Genomic DNA, 11696 nt, shown 5'->3' with positions numbered 1-11696 from the left:
AAAAAGTCTTCACTGTACAGTTTCCAGGCAGGCAGGTGTGCCCCGTTAAATGTAAACAAACACGCTGTGGACCCATCTCAACCCCGCCCTCTTTTCTTGATCCTCCAATCACAACCGGTGTTGCTTCCCTCGGAAAGCAATATTTGCGATTGGAGGATCAATGAAAAGAGAGGGCGGAGCTTTAAGATGGGTCATGAATGATCCTGTCAAAATAGCTCTGCTGGTTGAATGCGCAGTGCTTCGAATATATTTCACGTACAAAGTATAAAAAACACGTGGCGTAGTGATCACAGGAGATACCACACACATCACCAGGGACATTTGTAAACAGCTACAAATGAGCTTTAAAAAATACAAATAAAAAAAGTATTTCTAGCCCGTGACTTTGTGAGATAAGTGTTACACAGACACTCCTCAGTGGAGAGGACCGTAAAAATAAAAGTCAATAAATCAAATATAAAATTCTTACTTCTAGTAGTATAAATATGAATCTGTTATAATTGTCATATAAAATGTTATACATTATATAAATGTAATTATAACAAAAAACAGAAAGAAAGAAAAAAAAACAACGCCTTCTGAAAGGGATCGTCCGCAGAACTCTCGGCCCGTCGTCAACCGAACTTTACCACAAACACCGGCAAAGGTGAGCTTTGTGTTCCCATCCACCCGTTTGACACCATTAATGAGCACCGTTCCCAGTTTGGGGGGATAGGAAGAGGTATTATGCTAACGACCACCCAAAACACCCCAACGCGCTCTCCTAATGGGGCCAATAGAAGGTGCTTTAGCCATGATTGACAGTTCACCCCGCCCACCCCCCCGCTTGTTGTTGTGGCGGTCGGATTCCGGGAGTGCCATTCTAAATGGGGCCAGATAGCCCCAGCAATAGCTACGGTGGTGGGCAGACATTAACCCTTGCAACACCCGCTCGGGGACCAAAGTGGATCTTGGTGTAAACAAGCTCGGGGTCTAAACCCTGGTGTCTGAACCTTGGTTTCTGTGAAGAAGAAGAAGAAGAAAGATGTGCTTGGCTTCACCGCGGTCCTCAGAGCGAGGACAGGAAGTCCTTCAACGTTCCCTTCTTGCTGCTCTGCTTGTCGTCCCGTTTGAGCAGCTTGCTGAGGCGCTGGACGACCCAAGCCTTCGCCTGAGAGGGGGACTTAGAGGAGGAAGAGCCGGAGCTGGGAGTGCTGGGGGTAGAGGACCTGGAGGGGGGGAGAGGGAGGAGGAGGGAGGGGGAGGGGGAGAGAGGGAGGAGGAGGGAGGGGGAGGGGGAGAGAGAGGGGGGAGGAGGAGGGAGGGGGAGAGGCAGAGAGAGGGGGGGAGGGGGAGGGAGGGGGGAGAAGGAGGAGGAGGGAGGGGGAGGGGGAGAGAGAGGGGGGAGGAGGAGGGAGGGGGAGAGGCAGAGAGAGGGGGGAGGGGGAGGGAGGGGGGGGAGGAGGAGAGAGGGGGGAGGGAGGGGGGGAGGAGGAGAGAGGGAGGGAGGGGGAGGAGGAGGAGGGAGGGAGGGATGGGGAGGAGGAGAGATGGAGGGAGGGATGGAGAGGAGGAGAGAGGCAGAGATGGGGAGGGATGGGGAGGAGAGAGGGGTGGAGACAGGGTAAACGCACGGTAACATGAGCTTGTGCCTTGTAAGGGGGATTTGAAAATGAGCTGTCGACAAGTAAAGTGATCTGATGTCACTCAGGAATACCGACACGTACGCAGCAGAATCCCCACGTTCTATGTTCTTATAGCTCTAGGTACGAAACTGGAAGCCTCTATGGTATATTATCCGGTGGTGGAAAGTAACTAAGCTTGTACATTTTCAAGCTACTTGTACTTGTATGTGAGTATTTTCATTTTAGGGAACTTTATACTCCACTACATTTCAAGGGAAATATTGTACTTTTTACTCCACTACATTTCAATGGAAATATTGTACTTTTTACTCCACTACATTTATCTGAACCCATCAGTTACTAGTTACTTTGAAGAAAAGGATTTTGCATAGAAAACACAATATATACAAAATAAAAAATGTATGATACTATACTTGTCAACGTGAAGAGGACGTAATTAGAGCAGCATAACTGGACTGGACCACATACCACTTTAACATAACCTATAGAGGTCAATGGATACACAAACGTCATGTAGAATGTGTACTTTAGATACTTGAGTACATTCAATAGCAAAAACCTTTCTAGGTTTACTTGAGTAGAATTTGAATGGAGGACTTTTACTTTCACCAGAGTACTCATTTATCTGAGTATTTCTACTTTTACTTAAGTAAAAGGAACTGTGTACGTCTTCCACCACTGGGTATATCCCAGACCATACACTCAAGTAATGAGTGTTAAAAGACGATATCAAGCAAGTTGACGCAACCCTTCCCCCTGCACTGCTTCCCTCACTGTCATCCAAACTAAAATGTTTTGGTGATCGGGCCTTCTCACGTGCTGCACCCAGACTCTGGAACACCCTCCCTCAGACCATCAGAGACTCTCCCTCACTCTCCACCTTCAAATCCCATCCTAAAACCTACCTGTTCTGCCTAGCATTTAACCTTCCATAACCACCCTCCGAGTCCTCCAACCTGTCGCCCCCTTTCTCCCTCTCCCTACCTTCTCTCCTCTACTGTCCCCCCCCCCCCTCGGTTTCCCTTACTCACTTCCCACTGCCTCCCCTACTGGCTCCTGTACTTGTTGTCTGTTACTCGTGGTTCTATGTTCTTGTGTATTCATATTGTTCCCTGTGGTTCTTTGTTTCTTTGTTTTTCTTTTGCCTATCGTCAGCGACTTTAGGGTCATTGAGAAGCGCTATATAAAATAAATGAATTATTATTAATCCTATGAAGCGTAACGTACCTCGGGGTGCTCCAGGGTGTCTTGTCCTTGCTGGCGGACTTGGGGGGCGGTCGTGTGGGCTCTGTTGGCTGACTGCGGGGTGTGGCGCTTGCCCGGCGTGCTGTGGCTCTTGGAGAAACCACTCATGAAGTCCCTGTTGGCGCCGTTGAGTCTGGACGTCTGGTTGCAGGAGTTACAGGTTGCCATCTGGGACGAGGAAAAGATCAAAAGGAACGACGGAATTAGGGATGAGTTCGAATTTTCGAATAGTCGGGCCAGTCTCCACATTCGATTTTCATGTCATAGTCGAAAAATATATATATAATAATTATTATTTAATTTTATATATATATATATATATATATATATATATATATATATATATATATATATATATATATATATATATTTTTTTTTTTTTTTTTTTAAGTGAAGCAAACCATTCTTATTTAATACATTTTTATATTTAGAGGCAGCCTAATTTTCATAGCCTAATTGATCTAAAAGATGCAGATGCTACTGTTTGTTTGTTTGTTTATTAAAACCCGGTTGATAGGCCAATACAATGCTGTTATTATGGGCTACGATGGTGAACGGTGTAATTTAGATTTATTGTCGGTCAGCTGAGCCAATCAACGTTCTGAAGGATTATCTGAAGTGCCTATTTATTTACCCTTTGATTTTAATTATCCATTTAATGATCCATTCTATAAAAAATAATAACTGAATTTAACTGAAACTGAAAATAACAATTTCGTTTTTATAAAAATAAATGTTTGAATATTCGGTCTTAATAACAGTAGACTATTTGAAAATTATGCACATCTCTAGACGGAATCATGAAACATGGAGTCAGGTGGAAAAACAGCGCCCGAGTGGAATAAAATCCCACAGAACATTAAGAGAGTCCATTTCATTCACCGCCTTCAAATTTAGGAATTGGTTGATAGATAATCAAAGATGTGAACACTGATGTGTATACTATGTGGGGATTGAACTGTGTATATTGCTGTGTATATAAGGGTTAAATTATGTATGTTATTACTAATGTGTTTGTACTTGTGCTTTAATCTTTTTTTGTACTAGGTACTAGCCCATTATTTCTGGCAGAGGGACTGCCAATGTAAACTAGCCTTTTGGCTACAATTGGGTACATTTACATGTTCCTTAATGTATGTTGTCCCTCTCTAACAAATAAATTAAAACTGAAACTGAAACCCACTCGGCAAACCAGACGTTTTCTCTTCATGCATAAAGATGAGTTTTTCCTGAAAAGGAATACGCATGGTTTCCACCCCCATAAACATCTTGTTTGCATCATTCAATGTGTCACATCCAGACAGTCGGAGCTACGTCTCACGTTCAAAGTATCATCAAGGAAGAATCTGATTTGATTCAGCAGTTAAATAAAAAAAAATTAAAAGAAATAAAAAAAACAGGTCTTGGAGAAAATGAAGCAATTATCCCTCTCCCATCCCCTTTCGCTGCAAAACCTGAATTCCAAATGACCTCATTTACATACAGACATCCATCGATAGGCAACAGAATACAGGCGATCACGGACACGCCTGTGTGTCGTTCCAATTACTGTAGCTAATCAACTCTGACACGCAGCACACAGCTGTTTTTAGATGCTGTACCCCCCCCCCCCCCCCCCCGGGGGCGTGGTAGGCTTTGTTGTGGCCCGCACTGAATGTGGACATTGATTATGGTAACAAAATGGCCCCTGGGGCAATAGAGTGTGTGTGTGTGTGGGGGGGGGGGGGGCGGGGGGGTCTAGTCATGACTATGGCAGGCAGATTAGCTGTGACAGAGTTAATACTTGTAGACCAAGCAGCAAAGTGAAAATATCACTATATATTTGAAAATCAATGATCACCAAAAAAAAAGAGTTAGTTAGCCTTTGCCCCTACATTAATGAGCTCATCCATCCACTCTCCTCCAGCCGGTCACTGCGGTCATCCCATCAGGAGCTCCTGGTGGAGCCCAGGACCAGACTCATCCCATCAGGAGCAAATTAGCATTTTAGCTAATATTATGAGACATGATCAATGAATTGCTGTTGTCACTAGGGATGCACAGAAAATTCGGCCACCGAAAATTATCGACCGAAAATGGTTAAAAAGGCTCTTTCGGCCGAAAGGGTTTTAGCACCGAAAATATATCACAGAATGTCAAAGAACAGGGTTACGTAACGTTCGTAACCTAAAGTGTTGTTGTAATGACGTAATCAAAACGCGCAACGTGTAACGTGAGCAGCTTGGCAGCTCTTCCTGCGTTCTGCAGCCTGTGATAACTAACTCCTCTTGGGAGTCGCGCTGTTTCTATGTAACTCCGCGAGCAACGCATCCAATAAATGCGTCTTTAACATGCTTTATATCCTCGCCATTACTATATGCCCGTCGCGGTTAAAACCTTTTGAACTAACGTTAGCGTTAAGCTAGCTAACGCTTCCATTCCTCTTTGACCCATCTCTCGTAAGCTACGCCATCCCCCGCTAAGAGTCATGGGAGATGTAGTAAATACAACAGTCCTGTGTGTGTGTCTTTATGCAGTTTTAAAGCACCGTGGCTTTGTTCTGAATGCACTTTGTTGTAGTTATCCTACAGAGAAAAGAAAATGCACTTGACTTAAACCCATTCTCCGCCGATGACGTGTTAACACGTCATTCTCCGCCATGCGTAATCTGCCAATGACACCGTAAGGCGTCTTTGAGATCAATATTTCATATTTTCATCATGGTATTCATATGTCACTCACAGAGTCTTGGGTGATGCTGTCTGGGCCATCACAACTCTGCAACGCTTCAATACCGCCACCTCGTGGCCGCTCGACGAGTTGCCAAACCGGAAGTGGCCGGAAGTGCTTGGTCCGTCCCCTATTTTCGTCCGGCCACTCGCTTAGCGTCCCGGGGCTCACTACAGACACCGTCGATATGAATATTTGCCATAACTCAATAATCAACATGTTTTGGACGTCTATTAGTAATATACAAACCGAAAAATGGATCGCATCGATCAACATCCCATAATAGCGATCTTTTTGCTCCAGTGTGATCACCCAACGCTACGAGGAGACTGGGGTGAGTTTCAGCGTTTTTCTTTACCATTTTCAATACAAACTGCTCTGATCAATATATCACCCATACTACATGAATAATTTAACGTCGGTCATTGAATTATAAACGACCCCCCCCCCCCCCCTCCGTTCACCCGCAGATGACCAGTCATGACGTTTAGGACCATGTACAGTTGACATTTTTAATATAACGTTGATCGGTATCAAACTGCATTTGATCATCTAATATATGCATTTATGGCTATATCTCACGTTCTATGAAATACAGCAGAAAACGATAAAAACATATTTATACTCTAGACGGTATTTTAGTATGAATGTGTGAATGAAAAAGTAAAACGTTCCTACATCCTGAACGATAGATAATTGATGTTGAATGGTCCATAGTAATGTCAATTTAGCAATACAATTTAAAAAGTTATAGCCCTGCAAAGAAGGTGAACATCTCCATAGACAAATAGCGCTGGCAGAGAGGGTACAGCGATGGATATAAGCTCCGGCAGAGAATGGGTTAATGCACATTTTGTTGTATGCAAAGAGAAAATGTTTAAATTGTACAATCTTTCAGCAGTCAGTCTGGAATTAATGTATGGATTCAAAAGTGCTGAATAAATGTTTTATGGGCCCATAATAGTGATAATTAATATTATTTAAGTAAAGTTGCCATAATCATGTCTTTTGCCATAATCAGGTAGCTAAAAAAAATAATATATATATACATTATATATATTAATCATTTTCGGCCTTTCGGCATTCGGCCAACTGTTTCCTATTTTCGGTATCGGTTTCGGCCAAGAATTTCCCATTCAGTGCATCCCTAGTTGTCACCATCGTGTTTGTTAGACCCCCATATGGACTTGTTTGATAATCAGAAGACATTTTATCATGTTATGCCGATCTGGGAAGCGTTATTATGCTGCATGCATGTCTTTTCTCCTGTTGTTTACCTGCATGTAATGCTATCTGCAGGCTGTATTATACACCAACCTCACCAAGTCAAATGTACTTCTATGTGCAAGACATTGTACCTAAAAGAATGCAGCATTTTTGTGTGATTCTCAAAATAGACTGATTCTTTATGAAAATCTAATCGTTTCACATCTAATTTTTGCATACAGGGACCCGAGTAGCATTCATTCAACATCCCTGACCAGCGCAGCATGGCTCTTTTTTACACCAGATGCTTAGAAGAGCTACCAAGAATGAAAGTGACGGATGTCCACAGGATTGCGGTGTAAACGTGTTAGGGTGTACACATGGCATCATAAACACATGGCATCATAAACGCATGGCATCATAAACACATGGCATCATAAACACATGACATCATAAACACATGACATCATAAACGCATGACATCATAAACGCATGACATCATAAACGCATGACATCATAAACACATGACAACATAAACACATGACATCATAAACGCATGACATCATAAACGCATGACATCATAAAGACATGACATCATAAACGCATGACATCATAAACACATGATGACATCATAAACAGCTCTCTGCAGCCACTCTCCTGCACCATGCCAAGAGGTAAAGAGCATGTGTTTGTTCTGTTATATGTTAGCATTTTAGCATTTTTAGATTATATATTAGATTATAAGATTATATATAGCATATATTTAGCATTACATTTTTTTTGATTATATATTAGATTTAGATTATTAGATTATATATTGGGCAAATATAACAGAGGGCATACATACCCTCATCTCGCACCTTGTTGCCCATATGCACATTAATTAGTTAATTATGTTGTATTATGGTTTACACTGCCTTTTTATTCTATTTTTTACTTCTCCACTGAACTATAATTCTGTGACCTGTACCTGTATGTCTTCTACTACCTGTACCCCCCCTCCCCCTCCCCCATGCTGCTACTGTATGATGCCTGAATTTCCCCAAGGGGATCAATAAAGGAATATCTTTTTTTTTGAAAATAATGATAGTTACTCCAGTTAGCTTCTGCAGGGCAGTATACACATGACTGTTGGTAGGGTTCAGGCTGAATTAGGAAAGAGGGCCTTTATGTTTTCTGCACCGTCGGCAGAAAACTTAAATCCAGGATCTAGTCACTCTTAATGGATGTAAAGGCACAGTGAAAGCTATAGAAACAGACTCTATCGATGTTTGTAATTGTAATTTGTAATTGCACTTTTACTGTAAAGTACTTTTGAGCTGATTTGTTTGTAATGTGCCGTCATTCTTGGCCAGGTCGCTCTTGGAAACGAGAAGAAGGCTCGAGTCACTGCACTGCACAAATCCGCTTCAAAGGGAACGGCTCCCGCCTACCTCCGGTCAATGGTCTCGACTCTAACTACACACCCTCAAGACCCCTCCGCTCTGCATCTTCTGGCCGCCTCAGACCTACTCCTATCCAAGCTCCGGGAGGGTCATCAAAGAGAAGCCGCCTATTCTCGGTCCTCGCTCCACAATGGTGGAACGAACTGCCCACCAGTCAGGACAGCCGAAACACGTCCAATCTTTCGCCGTCGACTAAAACCACACTTCTTCAATCAATATATGAAATAAAAAAATATATATAAAAATTAAACTTCTTACGGTCTTATTATACCATCATGCACTCTTCCTACTAATGTGTCTCTACTACTATGCACTCAACACTGCAGCACCCACGTTTCAACACTGTTTGATGAACATTGTTACTCAGCTGAAGGAGTCGTACCCTTCCTGCTGACTTGTCGTACATAACTTGTAAGTCGCTTTGGATAAAAGTGTTCAGCTAAACAACTAAATGTAAATGTAATTGTAAGGTGTAATGAAAGGTGTCGTAAATTATACAAAACCATCAGTCAGAAATATCAGTGTGATCTTATCCAATATCCCGAGCCCATATCCAGTGTCTTGTATGGTGCAACCACACAGACTGAGCCCCCAACCTGAACAACAACAACAACAACTCCAAAACAACGTTGTTGCCACATTCAGCCCTAAACATTCCTCCAAGAAGAAGAAGCAACTCAACTCCCCCGCTCGCACAGTGACGTGGGACATTAAGTTACGTGAGAGTGAAAACGGGTCAGAAGAACCTGCCCTCGGTGCCCCCGGGTCAGCGGGTCTGAGACGCCCTGTTGACAGTCCTGATGATGTGGAAAAACTCACCGAGATGAAGGCGGCCATGATGAGATCCTGACAGCTGTCGGCTGGGTTGGCGGGAGGAGGTCGAGTTGGGTTTCGGCTGAAAACCTGTGCGAGCTATACGGTAGACCCTCTCGCCCTGGAGACTGTGTGTGTAAAGAGTGTTTACTGCACACCCCTCCGCGCGTCCGGCTTTATATAGCCCCCCCTGATCGCGGCAGCTGGCCCCGCCCCCACCGTCACAAAAGGGGTTGGGCTTATTGTGACGGACTGACCAATGGAGCGAACAGAGACGTGGACTAAATCTGGTCGCCTGTTGCTACTGTGTTGTATCCAAGTCCCGCCAATTTCCCCTCACATGAATGAGGCCTAATCCATATGCAAACACACACACACACACACACACACACACGTTTGGATTAAGTGCTAAAGGAAAACGCTATACAATCAAATCAATACGTGTACAGTACATTAACACTAAACAGCCACCTGCCCTACTAAGATATGTGGCGAATGATCCCCATTGTTAGATGAGGCCTTTTATGGAGGTTATTCAACCTTGGTGAAAGGCCTATGTTGTCATGATATGACTTCCGGGCAAATCGATTGGGTGCTGCTGCCATCAGACAATTCATTTCCCAGCATGCATCTGAAGGAGGGCAGCCCAGGACAGAGAGATCAATGCAAGTAAGGACAGCTTACTGCACTTACTGCCCGAGAGCAGTGTTGTAGCCGAGAGTCTCTACATCTAGAATGTCCGGGTCGAGTCTCGAGTCCCCAGTGTTCCAGTCCGAGTCACCAAAGAAGAGCCCGGGTCGAGTCCCCATTACCCCTAGTGTCGAGTCCGAGTCGTCAAGGTTGAGTCCACGCTGTAAATAACTCCATAACTCACAGTGTACGTTTTGACATGTTGTGCCAGTGGCTGCGTTCATGAAGCGGAGCGGGGTGTCAGCTGGTTACAGTAAACTGGCCCTGTTCCCCGTAATAGAAGCTGCAGTACGTCAGCCTCCACGCCGATAAACAAGACCGGCGGTGGAAGAGGTACACAGTTCCTTTACTTAAGTAAAAGTAGAAGTACCCAGATAAATTAGTTCTCTGGTCAAAGTAAAAGTCCTCCATTCAAATTCTACTTATGTAAAAGTAGAGATGCATTTGCTATTGAATGTACTATGTGGATACAACTGTGTGTGTGTGATAGAAAGAGTGACAGAGAGACAGAGAGAGAGAGAAAGAGAGAGAGAGATAGTTGGTAAATGTCCCTATCATGTACAATGATCTTTAAGCCTACATCTAGATAGGACAGGCAGACAGGCCACATTAAAAAAAAAAAGATTATCTGCTTAATATAGCCAATACAGATCATTAAAATATGCCATGATCGGCTCCGATTCCAATTTAGCATGATCCTATTTGTATCGCAACTTTCATACAAGAATTGCAGCCCAAAGTGCTTCACAGCAGTGAAATAGATGGAATAAAAGCAATGCAGAGAATAAGAAAAGAGTAAAAGCAACGGAGACAATAACACAAATATTGAGGGCTAGATCCACAAAGAATGGATTGCACGGTGCTAATTGCATCCTTACTTACAATTCATTATGAATTGAAAATGATGACCCTGATGTAAACAAGATGAAAGTCTTTCTCTGGTCTGCATCTCCTCAACAATTGTGTGTATTGAGCCATACTGTATTGTACCCATTCATAATAATAATGCAGGACCTGTCGCAGAGGTCTTTATTCGGCATGCAACGACACTCAATGTTTTAGCGGCACACACAGTGGTTCGTTTTTAACACACACACCGGAACACACACGCATGCATTGTCTTTTAGGATCGCCGATGCGATACTCCTCTGCACTTAACCCATCCCGTCGTCCTTCCCCCAAAGGGCAGCCGGGAGCAGACGAGGGCTGTGGCGTGAGCCACGCCCGGGGACCATCCAAGTGCTCCTGCCCATCTTCGTCACGGACGCGACAGCGTTAGCAATCTGTTGTTGTGCATGTTTTTCCATTGGGTTTCTCTTATCGGGGGGGGGGGGACCCTTGCGAGCACGGGGAGAACATGCAAACTCCACACAGAAAGGCCTGAGAGATCACCCACCTGGGTACCTGGCATCGCGGAAACCTGGTCCCCAAGCGGGAATCGAACCCTGGACCTTCTTGTTGTGAGGCGACAGTGTTACCACTACGCCACCGTGCCGCAATTCTGCAATCTGTTAATAAAATGTTCATTCAATCTCCTGTGCGGTGATTGATTGAATAAAAATGTTCCACCCTCCTTAGCCACAAGGTAGCTAGCTTCGGCTAACAGGGAAGGCTTTTGGCTAACCACTAGGCCTCAACCATCATCAAACTGATAGCAGGAGAGACCAGTAGAATTAAGGAATTCAATAGACCTTTCAAAGACTTTTCAGAACAGTTTTCCATCTTGAGGATATGTTTATGGAATAAACATAACGTTTGAAGGAAAGGTATCACGTTTCCAGTGTGTCGTATTCTTCTGAGTCGGATGCAGTAACGGGGAGATAGTGTATCAGCCAGTACGATGAGTAAGAGATAACAACACAACGCAGACTTCACGGAACAACAGAGAGAGATTCCTGGCTGAGAACCCGATTATCCAACATTACCAAGGAGGTGTGACTGTACCAAGGAGGTGTGACTGTAC

General features: G+C 43.8%; 1 protein-coding gene across 1 annotated transcript in view; it reads right to left on the bottom strand.

Moving 5' to 3' along the window:
• Positions 1 to 846: 846 nt before the first annotated feature.
• The window catches only part of rmp24 (ribonuclease MRP subunit p24), a 119009-nt gene continuing 108159 nt past the window's right edge, over positions 847 to 11696 (bottom strand). The window contains exons 4-5 of the mRNA XM_084312274.1: positions 2853 to 3038; positions 847 to 1208 (exon numbers count right to left, since the gene is read on the bottom strand). Of these exons, the coding sequence (XP_084168400.1) occupies positions 1164 to 1208; positions 2853 to 3038 (231 nt within the window). The 3' untranslated portion in view covers positions 847 to 1163. The remainder of the gene's footprint in view (positions 1209 to 2852; positions 3039 to 11696) is intronic.

The sequence above is a fragment of the Notolepis coatsorum genome, assembly GCF_963971535.1.
Source record: "Notolepis coatsorum genome assembly, chromosome: 4".
NCBI lineage: Eukaryota > Metazoa > Chordata > Actinopteri > Aulopiformes > Paralepididae > Notolepis > Notolepis coatsorum.
This window is presented reverse-complemented; position numbering and strand designations above follow the sequence as displayed.